Genomic DNA, 15,660 nt, shown 5'->3' with positions numbered 1-15,660 from the left:
GACTCGGTGACAGTCTGCTGTCACTGACTCGATGACAGTCTGCTGTCACTGACTCGGTGACAGTCTGCTGTCACTGACTCGGTGACAGTCTGCTGTCACTGACTCAATGACAGTCTGCTGTCACCGACTCAATGACAGTCTGCTGTCACTGACTCGGTGACAGTCTGCTGTCACCGACTCGGTGACAGTCTGCTGTCACTGACTCGGTGACAGTCTGCTGTCACCGACTCGGTGACAGTCTGCTGTCACTGACTCGGTGACAGTCTGCTGTCACCGACTCGGTGACAGTCTGCTGTCACCGACTCGGTGACAGTCTGCTGTCACTGACTCGGTGACAGTCTGCTGTCACCGACTCGGTGACAGTCTGCTGTCACTGACTCGGTGACAGTCTGCTGTCACTGACTCAATGACAGTCTGCTGTCACTGACTTAGTGACAGTCTGCTGTCACTGACTTATAGTGACAGTCTGCTGTCACTGACTCGGTGACAGTCTGCTGTCACTGACTTAGTGACAGTCTGCTGTCACTGACTCGGTGACAGTCTGCTGTCACTGACTCGGTGACAGTCTGCTGTCACTGACTCGGTGACAGTCTGCTGTCACTGACTCGGTGACAGTCTGCTGTCACTGACTCGGTGACAGTCTGCTGTCACTGACTCGGTGACAGTCTGCTGTCACTGACTCGGTGACAGTCTGCTGTCACTGACTCGATGACAGTCTGCTGTCACTGACTCGGTGACAGTCTGCTGTCACTGACTCGGTGACAGTCTGCTGTCACTGACTCAATGACAGTCTGCTGTCACTGACTCAATGACAGTCTGCTGTCACTGACTCGGTGACAGTCTGCTGTCACTGACTCGGTGACAGTCTGCTGTCACTGACTCAATGACAGTCTGCTGTCACTGACTTAGTGACAGTCTGCTGTCACTGACTCGGTGACAGTCTGCTGTCACTGACTTATAGTGACAGTCTGCTGTCACTGACTCGGTGACAGTCTGCTGTCACTGACTCGGTGACAGTCTGCTGTCACTGACTCGGTGACAGTCTGCTGTCACTGACTCGGTGACAGTCTGCTGTCACTGACTCGGTGACAGTCTGCTGTCACTGACTCGGTGACAGTCTGCTGTCACTGACTTAGTGACAGTCTGCTGTCACTGACTCGGTGACAGTCTGCTGTCACTGACTCGGTGACAGTCTGCTGTCACTGACTCGGTGACAGTCTGCTGTCACTGACTCGGTGACAGTCTGCTGTCACTGACTCGGTGACAGTCTGCTGTCACTGACTCGGTGACAGTCTGCTGTCACTGACTCGGTGACAGTCTGCTGTCACCGAGTCAGTGACAGTCTGCTGTCACTGACTCGGTGACAGTCTGCTGTCACTGACTTAGTGACAGTCTGCTGTCACTGACTTATAGTGACAGACTGCTGTCACTGACTCGGTGACAGTCTGCTGTCACTGACTCGGTGACAGTCTGCTGTCACTGACTTATAGTGACAGACTGCTGTCACTGACTCGGTGACAGACTGCTGTCACTGACTCGGTGACAGTCTGCTGTCACTGACTCGGTGACAGTCTGCTGTCACTGACTTATAGTGACAGACTGCTGTCACTGACTCGGTGACAGACTGCTGTCACTGACTCGGTGACAGTCTGCTGTCACTGACTTATAGTGACAGTCTGCTGTCACTGACTTATAGTGACAGTCTGCTGTCACTGACTTATAGTGACAGTCTGCTGTCACTGACTAGTGACAGTCAGTCAGCCAATTCTTGCCATAACCGGCCATACTCCCCAGTCAGACAGCAGCGTTGTAAAGTATCTAAGTATAGTACTTAAGCACAATTTTGAGGTCTTTGTGCTTTACTTGAGTATTTCCAATACTTTTACTTCTACTCCACTACATCTCAGAGGCAAATATCGTACTTTTACTCCACTACAATGATTTGAAAACTTTAGTTACTAGTTACTTTTCAGATATAAATGATTTCATTAGAAAACATGCAGTAACCACTTTAGCCCTATTTTATACATAGGCTATTTTCAAATATTTTAGTATTTTTACTTTTGGTACTTTAAGTATATTTTGATGCCAATTTTTTTTGTACTTTTACTCAACTAAATTTTGAATTTTTGACTTTTACTTGTAACAGAGTACGTCTACGTTGCAGTATTGATACTTTTACTTAAGTAAAACATTTGAGTACTTTTTACACCACTGTCAGACAGTGGGAAACATACTCTTGCTCTTTAGATTCATCAATAAAATGACATAGTGTGCATATCAAAAAACAAGAGATCTGAAAACGGCACGATTATATGTCTTATTTTATTTTCCAAAACCAAGTAGCTATCTGACAGAGGTTGCAATCATTAAAATATTGTTTATTCACAAGCTGGTCCAGGTCTCATTGACTTCAATGCAGTCAATTGAATTTCCGGCACCACTTTGCCTCTTGGGGCGTCTATGGCGCATGCTATGGCATAGAACATAATTATTACTGCTTTACAGCATTGGTTCTCAAAGTGGGGTCCGGGGACCCCCAGGGGTACTTGAGGGGGTTCCAGGGGGTCCCCAGCTAAATGATGGATAGGAACCAAATGGACCCTTATGGGTCTGTAACTCTGAGAGTGTCCAAATGGAACCAAATGGACCCATTTGGTTCCATTTGGACACTCTCAGAGTTACATTAACATTGATTTTACAATATGAATTGGGGTCCCAGAGAAATAAATGCCATTAAATGGGGGTCCGTAGCCCTAATGCATGTCAAACTGGGGGGTCCTTGAAATTAAAATGGTTTAGAATCACTGCTAGAGCCGTAAAAATCGTCTCTTATGTGGGGGTCCCTGGCATATCTTTTCAAATGGGGGTCTGCGGGCTAATAAGTGTCAATTTGGGGGGTCCTTGACATGAAAAAGTTTGAGAACCCCTGCTTTACAGGGTCTTAAAGTAACCATGCCATGATGTATCATCATTTTGTTATTGTATGTGCAAGTGTGTATGTGCTCCATAACACGTGCTCATGAACTTGAACCACATAAGAAAATGAAATGAAACAATTCCTTACATCAGGGGTAGACAACCTGAGGCACCTTAGGGTGCCAACATTGGCACAAGGGAGGGTGATCACTGGCACATTGGCATAAGTGTGAGATAGAGGATTTTTTTTTTTTTTAATACCAATATATTTTAAAAGAGTTGTCAGTTAAATGAAGTCCCCTCATATCTGTATGCAAATGTAATCCTGCACTTAATTCTACATTCATTCAAGCTCTGAACTCTGGGAGATAGGTCTGAGTCTAATGATCATTACATCCTGATCAGTGAAAGCAAATATTTCAAAAGAAGAATATAGCTGCAAGCAGCGATAATACGGGGCCAGTGAATAGAGAGAGAGAGAGACATGGAAACGGAATAGATTGAAGAGAGAGAGTGTGACATGGAAACAATAGATTGATGAGAGATAGAGATGGAAACATAATGGTTTGATTGGACATCTCAACCTACTGCCATTAACAGGATTCGAACTCTCAACCTTCAGACTAATAGGCTGCAACACTACCTATAGTGCTATAGCTTTGTCCAGGCTGATATTGTCTGTTGAAGATCATAAACTCTTGCCTTCTTTCATGAACCAAGCCCCTGTTTCACTAACACTAAGATCACTCGTTCACAAGCCATTTACCAATGAAGAAATTGTACATCTCCTCAGAACCAAAACTAATGAAAGTAGCCGATCTACAAGCTCACAAACCATGAAAAGTTGTGAGATTGTAGATCAGCTATTTTCAGAATGAAGTATGTCATACGTAAAAAACGTACTCTCAAATAAGCATTTCAGGTTATCTTTACCATTTGCACATGTATTCATTGATACAGTCATGTTGTTTGCAATTCAACTTAAATTAAGTCTACATCAAGTGAGGCTTGAACTGGCGACCTTGAGATTGTGAGGCATTCATTTAAGGGAGACGCCATTGGCCCAACAGACAAGTAACTGTGAAAAAGGAGATCACACAGATGATACAGTTTCACGCAAATAGCTGAAAAATCCTGGGTTTAAGTGTTTTTCAAACTGCTCAAAATTGCGGACAATCTAAGGGCGGAGCTTAATGGTCAAATCGATACGTGTGTTCCTCATGAGTCAAGGCACATGTGTAAGCAAGTTTCACGACTTTCGGCCAAACGAGGCATGACTTATGCCTGTTTAAAGTCTGCATTTTCAAAAAATTGCTATAGCGCCCCCTTTTGGCCAATTGGAGTAAGATTGGTTTCAGTGATATTTGGAATGACCCTGTACATTTCTGCCAAGTTTCAAAGAAATGTGAGTCTGCATGTATGTTTTAGGCACAGATGAATAATTTTCATAAAACTGTAATAGTTAAAATCTATCTCCTCCTGGGATTTTTGAGCAATCTGCACGAAACATTTTACACATGAACTTTGGACCACTGCCTACAAAAATTTCCAACGGATTTTCCATAAGTGAAAAAATGCAGAAGTTAGGAGCCAATGACTGTTTTTCATATAATTCAAAATGGTGGGCGATCTAAAGGTCAGAGGTCAAAAGTCAGACCACGAAAGTTGTCGGGCATGAAGAGACGCATATGTGTATCGAAGTTTCATGGTTGTAGGTCAAACAGGGCATGAGTTGTACCTGTTCAAAGTTGGCACTTTCAATTGAGTGCTATAGCGCCACCCTTTGACGAATGAGTGTGAGAATTATTTCTTGGTAGTTTTTCATGAGCATCTACCATATGGCCGAGTTTCGTAAAAAGCGTATGCACGGTTAAGCCAGAACTGGCAAAAACAAGTATTTTTCAAACTGCTCAAAATTGCGGAAAATCTAAGGGCGGAGCTTAATGGTCAAATCGATACGTGTGTTCCTCATGAGTCAAGGCACATGTGTAAGCAAGTTTCACGACTTTCGGCCAAACGAGGCATGACTTATGCCTGTTTAAAGTCTGCCTTTTCAAAAAAATGCTATAGCGCCCCCTTTTGGCCAATTGGAGTAAGATTGGTTTCAGTGATATTTGGAATGACCCTGTACATTTCTGCAAAGTTTCAAAGAAATGTGAGTCTGCATGTATGTTTTAGGCACGGATGAATAATTTTCTTTAAACTGTAATAGTTAAAATCTATCTCCTCCTGGGATTTTTGAGCAATCTGCACGAAACGTTTAGCACTTGAACCTTGGACCACTGCCTACAAACATTTCCAACGGATTTTCCATAAGTGAAAAAATGCAGAAGTTAGGAGCCAATGACTGTTTTTCATATAATTCAAAATGGTGGGAGATCTAAAGGTCAGAGGTCAAAAGTCAGAGGGTGAAAGTTGTTCAGCATGAGGAGACGCATATGTGTATCCAAGTTTCATGGCTGTAGGTCAAACAGGGCATGAGTTGTACCTGGTCAAAGTTGGCATTTTCAATTGAGTGCTATAGCGCCACCTTTGGACGAAAGATTGTGAGAATTATTTTTTGATCGTTTTTCATGACCATCTACCATATGGCCGAGTTTCGTAAAAAGCGACAGCGCGGTTCAGCCAGAACTGCGAAAAGTGGCAGAAGAAGAAGAAGAAGAAGTGACAGAATACTGCCAATAACAATACGTGTACAGAGCAGAGCTCTGTCCCCGTAATAAAATAAAACTACTGCACAACCAAATAATAAAATACCAGGTGTTGGACAGAAGAACAGGTGAAAGACACAAATACAGTCTGCACACTGATAATCTCCCCATGCATTTATTGTAAATCTACCAACATCATTCTTTCAAACATCAAACTCTTCCTCAAATCCCAGACATGCAGAACATTCCGGCATAATTCCATTATGTGTTCCATATATGTGACATATAACATACTGTACCCCAGAACCCCTGAATCAAAAGTCTTATAACAACGTATACCCTCTATACTTAAACAGAACTGAGTTGTACATCATGGTGCGCTCTTTTTTCCCTCTACACAAAATCTCTTCACCAAAAATAGCAGATCTACAAGCTCATGTGTCGCATTACGAAGCGATGAGAGCTTGTACATCTGCTATTTTCAGTGAATGTTCCCCCAGAATAGGGATGCTAGGGTTCAAGTGGTTAGTGTCTGCATTGAGAAAACAATTCAAGGAGTATACAGTCATATGAACATTATGTTCAATAGCTGATTTATTTTAAAGAATCAAATTGTCCCTTTTCTATGAATGATTATTCTTTACGTCTCCAGGACTCACTTGTTTTCCATCCTCAGACAGGATGAGTTTGCAGTGTGCTGTATCAGTGTCCAGAGTTACATCCACTGCATATTGTTGGATCACACAGCTTCTTCATCTCTTGACTGAGTGTCTTCTCTAGCTGAGCCACAGCTGTCCTCACTGTCTCCACATATGAAAACTGAGGGACATTGACCTTTGTCCAGTCCTTGATGGGTGGAGGGGTGTTGATGGATGTGTAGTTCTGAAGGAGGTGGAGGTGGTCTTCAGTGTGTGAGAGCTGCTTCATCTCAGAGCTTCTCTTCTTTAACTCAGAGATTTCGTGTTGCATCTCCTTGATGAAGCCTTCAGCCTGTTTCTCTGCCGTTTTCTGCTTCTCTTCAATCACATCAATGAGCTCGGCCTGGCTTCTCTCAATACAGCTGATCAGAGAAATGAAGACCTGCACACTGTCTGCTATCTCTCTGTCTGCAGCTTTCTTACCGAGCTCTACTGAGTGTTGGACCTCCTGAATCTTCTGTTGTCTCTCCTGGATCATCTGCTGAACTTCAGCCTCTGTCTTTCCTAGCTCAGCCTTCTTTCCTTCATATGCTTCTTCCAGAGATACAATTTGATGTAACTTGTGGTCTAACTCGGAGCAGAACTGACAAACACACATGCAGTCAGTCTTACAGAACAGCTCCAGAGGTCTGTCATGTTTCTTACACATCAAGTCTTCCAGGTTCTTCCTGAACTGATCAGCCATCTCTGCGAGAACTTTATTAACAGAGAATTCTGAGAATTCTCTATTATAGAATGTTTTGTTACATAGTGGACACTGACACACATCCTTAGTGTCCCAGTAATGTGTGATGCAGGTTTTGCAGTGGTTGTGTCCACATGGAGTGGTGATTGGATCAGTGAACACATCCAGACAGATAGAACACAGGAACAGCTTTTCAGACAGGAGACATCTGGCAGACGCCATTTCTTCACCCTGAAAATAAAAGTGAAACAAATTTAGTTTTGGATGCTACTTACTCACACCTATATAGTTATCTCTGCCAGGCTGGAGATTATGTTTTCACCCCTGTCCATTTGTCTGACTGTGTTTCTTTGAGCAGCTAATCTCTGGCACCGCTTGACCGATCAACATGAGTCTTTGTACGCATACTCCTAATAGGTCAAGGAAGAGCCTCCACCCCATATTTGTTTTAAAACAGCCTCGTGGTGGCAATACAACAGGCCACTTCCCTTTTTGGCATATAACTCTTGAAAAGTAAGATTTACATAAAAAGCCATTCCTGATTCCTTGTTTCATGACGCAACTCGCCGGACAGGCCCTGCCCATTTCCTCAAAATATACATTCTGTGTTTTCTTCAAAACAAACGTTTTGTTACTACCCCCACAGATTCTGTCCAAAATCCATGCAAATTGGTACACATTATCTCTTGAGTTATGTGATCCAGGTAGTGGTGTGCGATATGATGATAATCTCCACAATCTGCCTTTTGAGAGAGATCGTATACATTGCGATACAGCGAGCGCACATTCTATGAGTTGCAGTTCTATACCTTAATTATGCTTCTGTAATATGGCGGTGTAATTCACCAAAAAGAACAGATCTACAAGCTAACAACGCGTCACGACTCGACGCGTTGTTAGCTTCAAGATCTGTTCTTTTTGCTCACGCATGCTTCCACCGGTCCCTCACCGTTTTAGCAAGCTGCTCTTTGCAGCGCAGTGCAGTAGCAAGCACTGGACAGACATACAGACAGACACACAGACGAGTTCCCTAAATAATGCGATATCGGTCTATGGAACTGGTTTGGATATTCCAAAACGGACACGAGGCAAACTAAGATTATTTGCAAAGTTTGCAACAACAATGTTAAACGTCAACGTGGGTGAAAAATGCTCCCCTCATAAAGAGTGCAACAGAACAGCTGTTGCACACAGCCTAGCCTCGATCTCCAGGCTTTTATTGTTTAGTTTTGCTAAAAATAAAAGCCTGGACCAGCGCGTCGGTGTACCCGGTATAGGAAGTGTTTCATTTCCCCAACCAACCAGAGTGCAGTGGGCGTTGCTCGTAATGTTGTGTTGACAGGGCGGGGGCTGACGGACAGATCGGTGAACCAATGGGACCAGGCGCATTCTCTCCGCGCTGATTTTAAACCCGCCCCTCTATACACGAAAGCAGGAAGGCTAGTGCAGCCTACACACAGCCTAACAGCATTTGAGAATGCAAGTAAGTGTTGCAAAGAGGCAAGTTTGTATGGTAAAAAAAACCGTTGAAAATTAGGGTTTCATAGAATAGAATAGTCACACTATTTTGTCACACTCTTCACATAATTAATCATAATATATCTTGTTAATAATCATAATAAAATAATAATCCTATAAACCAACATGAAAAGGGAATCGTGATAAGATCATGGATAGTGATTTTGGTTGGAAAAAAACATTGTAATATGATATTTTTTCAAATGGTGAAAGTAGCCTTAAAACGCATGTCCCTCTTCCATTCATCTCTTCACTGAGACTGAGACATCTCCAGAGGACATCTATACTGATTACAATCACATCTTCAGCTGTGTTTCTTTTCACCTTCATAGCCTATTTGGCTGATATAAGTCGATTTTCTAAGTTATTAAATAATTCCAATGTAAATAAAAAATGGCATATGAGGGTGTCAATCATTCAAATGGCCATAAAGCATACTAGCCTATCAATTAACTTCTAATGTGCGCATTGATCAGGTTTTTTCTTCTGTTGTCATATACATTTATTATCATTTAGTAGGGGGTGCTAAGTGAAAAATCGTTACGCGGCGGATAAAAGCATGAAATTTGATACAGATGTCCCTTGGGTCATCCTAAAACATCCTAGAAGGGGTGCCCAAAAAAATCTTAAACAGGAAGTGAGTTACGGACAAAATCCAAAATGGCCACCTAAACTGTTGACCGTGACTCAAAAGACACCAAATGAATCTCCAAAAAGCATAAAATGTGGCACACATGTCCCTTGGGTCATCCTAAGACATCCTAGAAGGGGTGCCCAAAGAAATCTGAAACAGGAAGTGAGTTATTGACCAAATTGAAAATGGCCGCCTAGTGTTGTCGATTGACTAAAAAGACAACTAAAGAATCTCCAAAAAGCATAAAATGTGGCACACATTTCCCTTGGGTCATCCTAAGACATCCTAGAAGGGGTGCCCAAAAAAGTCTTCAACAGGAAGTGAGTTATTGACAAAATTGAAAATGGCCGCCTACAGTGTTGGCGATTAGCTCAAAAAGCCTATAGAATCTCCAAAAAGCATACAATTTGGCACATATGTCCCTTGGGTCATCCTAACACATCCTAGAAGGGGTGCTCAAAATAATCTGAAACAGGAAGTGAGTTATTGACTAAATTGAAAATGGCCGCCTACAGTGTTAAAGATGATGCAAGATACCTAAAGAATCTCATAAAAGCATGAAATGTGGTACAAATGTCCCTTGGGTGATCTGAACGCATCCTACAAGGGGTGCCCAAAGAGGTTTTAAACAGGAAGTGACCGCCTAAAGCAGTTGACACAAAAGAAAACATAAAGGGACGTCATAAAAGTTTTTTTTTTTTTTGTGGTTAGCACCCCCTACTAATTAGGCTGCACGTCTTAATATTGAGAGTTTCAAACGTATTTGCTGAATCATCAGCAGCTGTGTGTTCCTGACTGGATCTCTGCCGCGCGTGCACACACACCACTTGTTCCAGGTTTTTGAATGGTCTCCATTTACAACCCTTAATACACTACATAAACGTTCAGATTTCAAATTTAAAGTGTTTACCCCAAGTCATGGATGTAACAAGTTAAAATGCCCAGGTCTAAGTACCTGTATCTTCCGTATTGTTCAATAAAAAGCATTTTAATCCGATCGGTGGCCATTTTCTGAAACATTCCTTCATATGCTTGCAACTACGCGACCCTATCGGTTGGGAGGCGTATTGCACTCTGGTAAATTATAAAACTATGAGAAAATGGCCGTCGATCAGATTAAAATGCTTAGTTTTTATTGATCAATACAGAAGATACGGATATTTGGACCCTGGCGCTTTAACCTGTTACATCCGTGGCCGTGGGGTAAGCACTTTATATTTGAAATATGAACGTTTGTACATGTACGGGTTGTAAATGGAGACCATTCAAAAACCAGGAACAAGTGGTTCCATGTTTCAGGGCTAGTTCAGATCAATTGTTCAACACATTGAGGGAGAAAAATCAGGATTAGACTGACTGCCAGACCGACGTTTCCTTGTTAGTATAAATGCTGTACTTACCAGTGTTTAAGTTGTCAGTATTTGTGTAAAACGTCGTGTTGAAACTAAAGGTTTAGTAGAGAGCGTGTTGCTGCCACCAAACTTTTCACTGTCGTGAAACTAGATTTCCTTCACTGAGGAACTCCTCCTTGTGCTGTAGCTGTTAACTCTTTACTGCCACCTGGTGGAAGAACACTTGTGCACTTGAACCACAGCATCTACATTCTGGGGGGAACATTATCCTAAAATAGCCGATCTACAAGCTCAGTGAACTTGTAGATCGGCAATTATTGGTGAAGAGATTTGGTGTAGATGGAAAAAAAGAGTTGAAAGTACAGACTGAACTCAGTTCCAGTTTACTGAGTGTAGATGGTTAAAGAGTAGGCCTAGGCCTAAAATTAGCAATAATACCACAATTTGAAACTACTCTGTTACAAGTAAAAGGCCTGTATGCACATTTTTACTTGAGTAAAAGTAAAAAGTATTAGCATCAAAATATACTTGTTCTACAAGCTCACAACGCATCATGAAGTGACATGTTGCGAGCTTGTAGATCGGCTATGTTCAAATAGCCAAGTGTAAAATATGGCTTAAGGTTAATGCATGTTTTGTATTAATAATCTAAATCTGTAGTGACTAAAGCTGTCAAATGATTGCAGTGGAGTAAAAAGTACAATATTTGCCTGAGATGTAGTGGAGTAGAAGTGGAGATATGTAGATATTCTGTCTCTCGACATGTTTAATAATGAATTTCCACCCACTTTCTACAACTGTAAACTGTGATGTGACAATAACAATTATTCTGAAATAAAAAAGGGGGCTAAGGATAGACCTCTGAAGACCCCTGGTCGCCTGGTGGTCAATGAAGGCTATTGTCTGTCACAGTGTGAGGCAGATGGTTTAAGACCCAAGAGTTAAGGACATTGCTAGTACTAATACACTGGGACAGGGGTCAGAACCATGCTAGCTTGTGATGGACATTTTAGTCGAAATTCATGTTTTTTCCATGGACATACAAAATGAGTGGATAATATATGACCAGAAACACAGAAAGAGCAAACCTATACTGTATGTATATACTACAGTGGTTCTCATAGTGGGTCGAGAGACACTCAGGGTTGCACATTTGCTTCATGTGCAACATTATTTTCTCACTCAACAGTCAACAAACCTACAGTAGTCTAAAAGTGTTTACACTTTACAGGGCATCTGCACATTTAAGGACGTTTAAGACCTTTTTAATACATCTAAAATGAAAATACATAAATAAGACCTTTACTGCGTCAAAAGTAATCCACAAACTATACCGGTCAAACATTGGCCAAATTTGTTGTTCAATAGAATTATTGAACAACAAACGAGATTCACTAATTCTACTTTAATAAATAAATAAAAAGTATGATGTTATAGTCTGGTTTACGTAGAAGTCAGTCAATTGTCTTTCACATATTTATATATCTTTAATAAAAATGGGTTTGTCGGGAGGGGGGGCTATTTCTTTAGTGGGGGTCCCTGCTTCATCTCTCTCTCAGCTAAGAAGTCATTGGCCTGAAAAACATTGAAGACACCTGGTCAAAAAAAAAAAAAAAAAAAAGACACATTATTGTTGCCTACAATCACAATGTGACTGTCCCTCCAGCCAATGGGATGTAGGCTACAGTACTTGAGTAGCTTACCTAAGTTTACATGCAATTCATTTTGTTTTCAGTATTTGATCATACTTTGGTTCATCCTGACAATAATTATAAAATATAACTAGTACAGGTTCAACTTTTAAGGTTTCATGGTTGTCATTCAAGGTTGTCATTTATAACTGAATAATCCGGTTAGCCAGCAAAGTGCCAATTTAGAACTGTTGGTTCATTGAAAATTCACCTGTACGATTATATTAGCATTTCACCATAACGTCAATAGGTGGCAGTATACACCAACTCATTTAGGATAAAAACTGTACTGCCCTCCCAAATCACTGTGTATGTTATTTCACTGCCCACATGGTCAGTGGTAGAAAGTACATTTACCCAAGTACTGTACTTAAGAGGTGCTTTGACTTTACTTGATTATGTGAATTGTCTACTCCACTACATTTCAGAGGTAAATATTGTACTTTTTAGTCCACTACAATAATTTGAAGGATTTAGTTATACGTTACTTTGTAGATTTAGATGATTATTACAAAACGTGCATTAACCAATTAAGCCATATTGTATCCTTTTGTCTATTCGAAAATAGCCGATATACAAGCATGGAAGTGAGTGTGGTGTGTGTATGCTCGTGCAAACATTTGTGCGTGTGCATGTGTGTGTACAGTAAGTGCGCGTGTGCATGCAAGAGTGCGTGTGCGAGCACGTTTGTGTGTGTCTGTGTCTGTGTGTGTGTGTGTGTGTGTGTGTGTGTGTGTGTGTGTGTGTGTGTGTGTGTGTGCGCGCGCACATTAGGCATTGCAATAAACTGTCCAGTCACAGTGAATAATAGGGGGTGTCTCTGTGTAACAAGGTCTCTGATTTGTCCTGAGGAATTGGTGATGTCACACCGTGACCTCTGTTAGCCCATACAGGTCAGAGGCCCTTCATTGAGGTCAGGGGTCAAATGAAAGGATTATAAAAGGCTCCTGCTGCCTTACAGGTGCAGTACGACATTTTAGTTTTATTATTATATTTTAAAGTGTTAAATAGCTCTATATTGTGATAGTAATGACTGCTATAGAGCAGTGTTTCCTAAACAATGGGTGGGAAGCCAATGTTGGGTCGCGGTTACATTTTTATGGGTCGCGAATATCCTTTTAACTTTGGAAATTCCTACGTTAATAATACATTCTATGAATAAAAAAAAGCTTTTAAAAAGTAGTGAAAATAGCAGATTGGCTATTTTCACTAGTTTGGGTCCCGGCGAGACATCAAATGTCTCTTTTGGATCTCGAGATAAAATGTTTGAGAACCACTGATATTGTGTGACTTTGTTCAGTAACAGGAGTCTAAACCCTGAGGAAGACTGTATTAGTCGAAACGTTGGTTTCATTTCATTAAACTTTTTGCATCGTGGCTAGAGTTGTGCGGCCTCATTCCTTTTTCAACATTATTATCTGCCGTGGCCAGCACCTCGTCAACTCAGGTGTGCTCCTCACTCTGTGTTTGCCTTACAGTAACAGGAGTCTCCCAGTCTCTCCAGCTCTTTATTAAACAGAAAAGAGCTGGAGAGACAGGGATACCCCTGTTACTGAACAAACACTCTATAACAATGATTACTATCACAACATTGAGCTTTAACCTTTTACCAAACAAACGAGGGGGTTCCAGGGGATCCCCAGCTACATTTGTTGAGGACAGAAGAAGATTAAATGTACATGGTTTTGTCTTCTACTGGTTAAGATAATGAGGTATGTCCCATACTCTCTCTTAGAAGTCCAGATAAATGTCTCTCCTGGCCTTTTATAGTCTTCCAAGTCAAATGCAAAACACCTGGGTGAAGTTTCTGCTGCATCGGTGGACAAACATAAAGTATCACAGAGAAAGAAGAAATCAATGCGTATTTGACATTCACAACTGAACTGAAATTAAATACATTCACTCTGGAATAGTTTCTGTCCCCAGAACTTCCTTCTCTGTCATAATAATGAATGAAAAACAGTTTAATAGTTCATGTCTGGCCCGGATCGCTGGCTTTGCGGTCTGGGCACCTATAGGCTGCAATGCAAAGTTCGAATTCCGTCTCCGACGACCTTTGCTACGTGTCACTCCCCATCTCTCTCCCTCCCCATTTCCTATCAAACTACTATACTATCAATAAAGAAAAAACATTTCTAAAAACAAATAAACAAAAAGGAAACGTTTATACCACATGGTTATACTGAGGTTTTTGTTGCTGGCCACTATCTCAATGATAAAATATAGCTGCAAGCAGCGATAATACGGGGCCAGGAGAGAGAAAGAAAATTCCTTTAACAGGTCAGTTCATGAAAGTCCTTGCGGTCTTGTTTCCAATGAGGACCTGTGAGCAATTAGGGGTTAAGAGTCTTGCTCAGGGACAAATTTCATTGACACATTTGCTGACCTTGCCTGGAATCGTACCTGGGGCAACCAGAGCCTCTGGTTGGCGGGCTCACTAACCACTGAGAGAGAGAGAGAGAGAGAGAGAGAGAGAGAGAGAGAGAGAGAGAGAGAGAGAGAGAGAGAGAGAGAGAGAGAGAGAGAGAGAGAGAGAGAGAGAGAGAGAGAGAGAGAGAGAGAGAGAGAGAGAGAGAGAGAGAGAGAGAGAGAGAGAGAGAGAGAGAGAGAGAGAGAGAGAGAGAGAGAGAGAGATAGATAGATAGATAGATAGATAGATAGAGAGAGAGAGAGAGAGAGAGAGAGAGATAGATAGATAGATAGATAGATAGATAGATAGATAGATAGATAGATAGATAGATAGATAGAAACGGAATAGATTGAAGAGAGAGAGACATGAAAACGGAATAGATTGAAGATAGAAACGGAATAGATTGAAGAGAGAGAGAGCCATGGAAACGGAATAGATTGAGTCATGTTTTTTGCAATTCAACTTAAATGAGTCCGCATCAAGTGAGGCTTGAACCGGCAACCTTGCGGTCGTGAGGCACTCTTAGGTAGCTGCAACACCACCTATAGTGCTATAGCTTTGTCCAGGCTGATATTGTCTGTTGAGGATCACAAACTCTTGCCTTCTGTCATGACCCAAGCCCCTGTTTCACTAACACTAAGATCACTCGTTCACAAACCATTTACCATTGAAGAAATTGTAAATCTCCTCAGAACCAAAACTAGTGAAAGTAGCCGATCTACAAGCTCACAAACCATTAAAAGTTGTCAGATTGTACATCGGCTATTTTCACAATGAAGTATGTTATACATTGAAAAAAAAAAATACTCTCATTGCTATCTGAAAAGTTGTGAGATTGTAGATCAGCTATTTTCACAATGTAATATGTAAAAAACACTCAATTAAGTATTTCATGTTATCTTTAACAATTGCAAATGTATTCATTGATAGTCATGTTGTGTGAAATGCAACTTAGATGAAGTCTGCACCAAGTGAGGCTTGAACCTGTGACCTTGAGGTTGTGAGACATACACTTAAGCGGGACGCTATTGGACCAACAGACAAACCTCTGAAAAAAGAGATCACGCTGATCATACAGTTTCACGCAAATAGCTGAAAAATC

General features: G+C 41.4%; 1 protein-coding gene across 1 annotated transcript; it reads right to left on the bottom strand.

Moving 5' to 3' along the window:
* Window positions 1–5,557: 5,557 nt before the first annotated feature.
* On the bottom strand, window positions 5,558–10,590 carry LOC311061398 (E3 ubiquitin-protein ligase TRIM31-like). The gene is made up of 2 exons (XM_084080011.1): window positions 10,506–10,590; window positions 5,558–7,184 (listed from the first exon to the last, which is right to left on the bottom strand). The coding sequence occupies exon 2, from the start codon at window positions 7,173–7,175 to the stop codon at window positions 6,273–6,275; it is 903 nt and encodes a 300-aa protein (XP_083936137.1). The 5' UTR covers window positions 7,176–7,184; window positions 10,506–10,590; the 3' UTR covers window positions 5,558–6,272.
* Between the last annotated feature and the right edge of the window lie 5,070 nt (window positions 10,591–15,660).

The sequence above is a fragment of the Gymnoscopelus microlampas genome (assembly GCF_963454915.1).
Source record: "Gymnoscopelus microlampas genome assembly, chromosome: 15".
Classification (NCBI taxonomy): Eukaryota; Metazoa; Chordata; class Actinopteri; order Myctophiformes; family Myctophidae; genus Gymnoscopelus; species Gymnoscopelus microlampas.
This window is presented reverse-complemented; position numbering and strand designations above follow the sequence as displayed.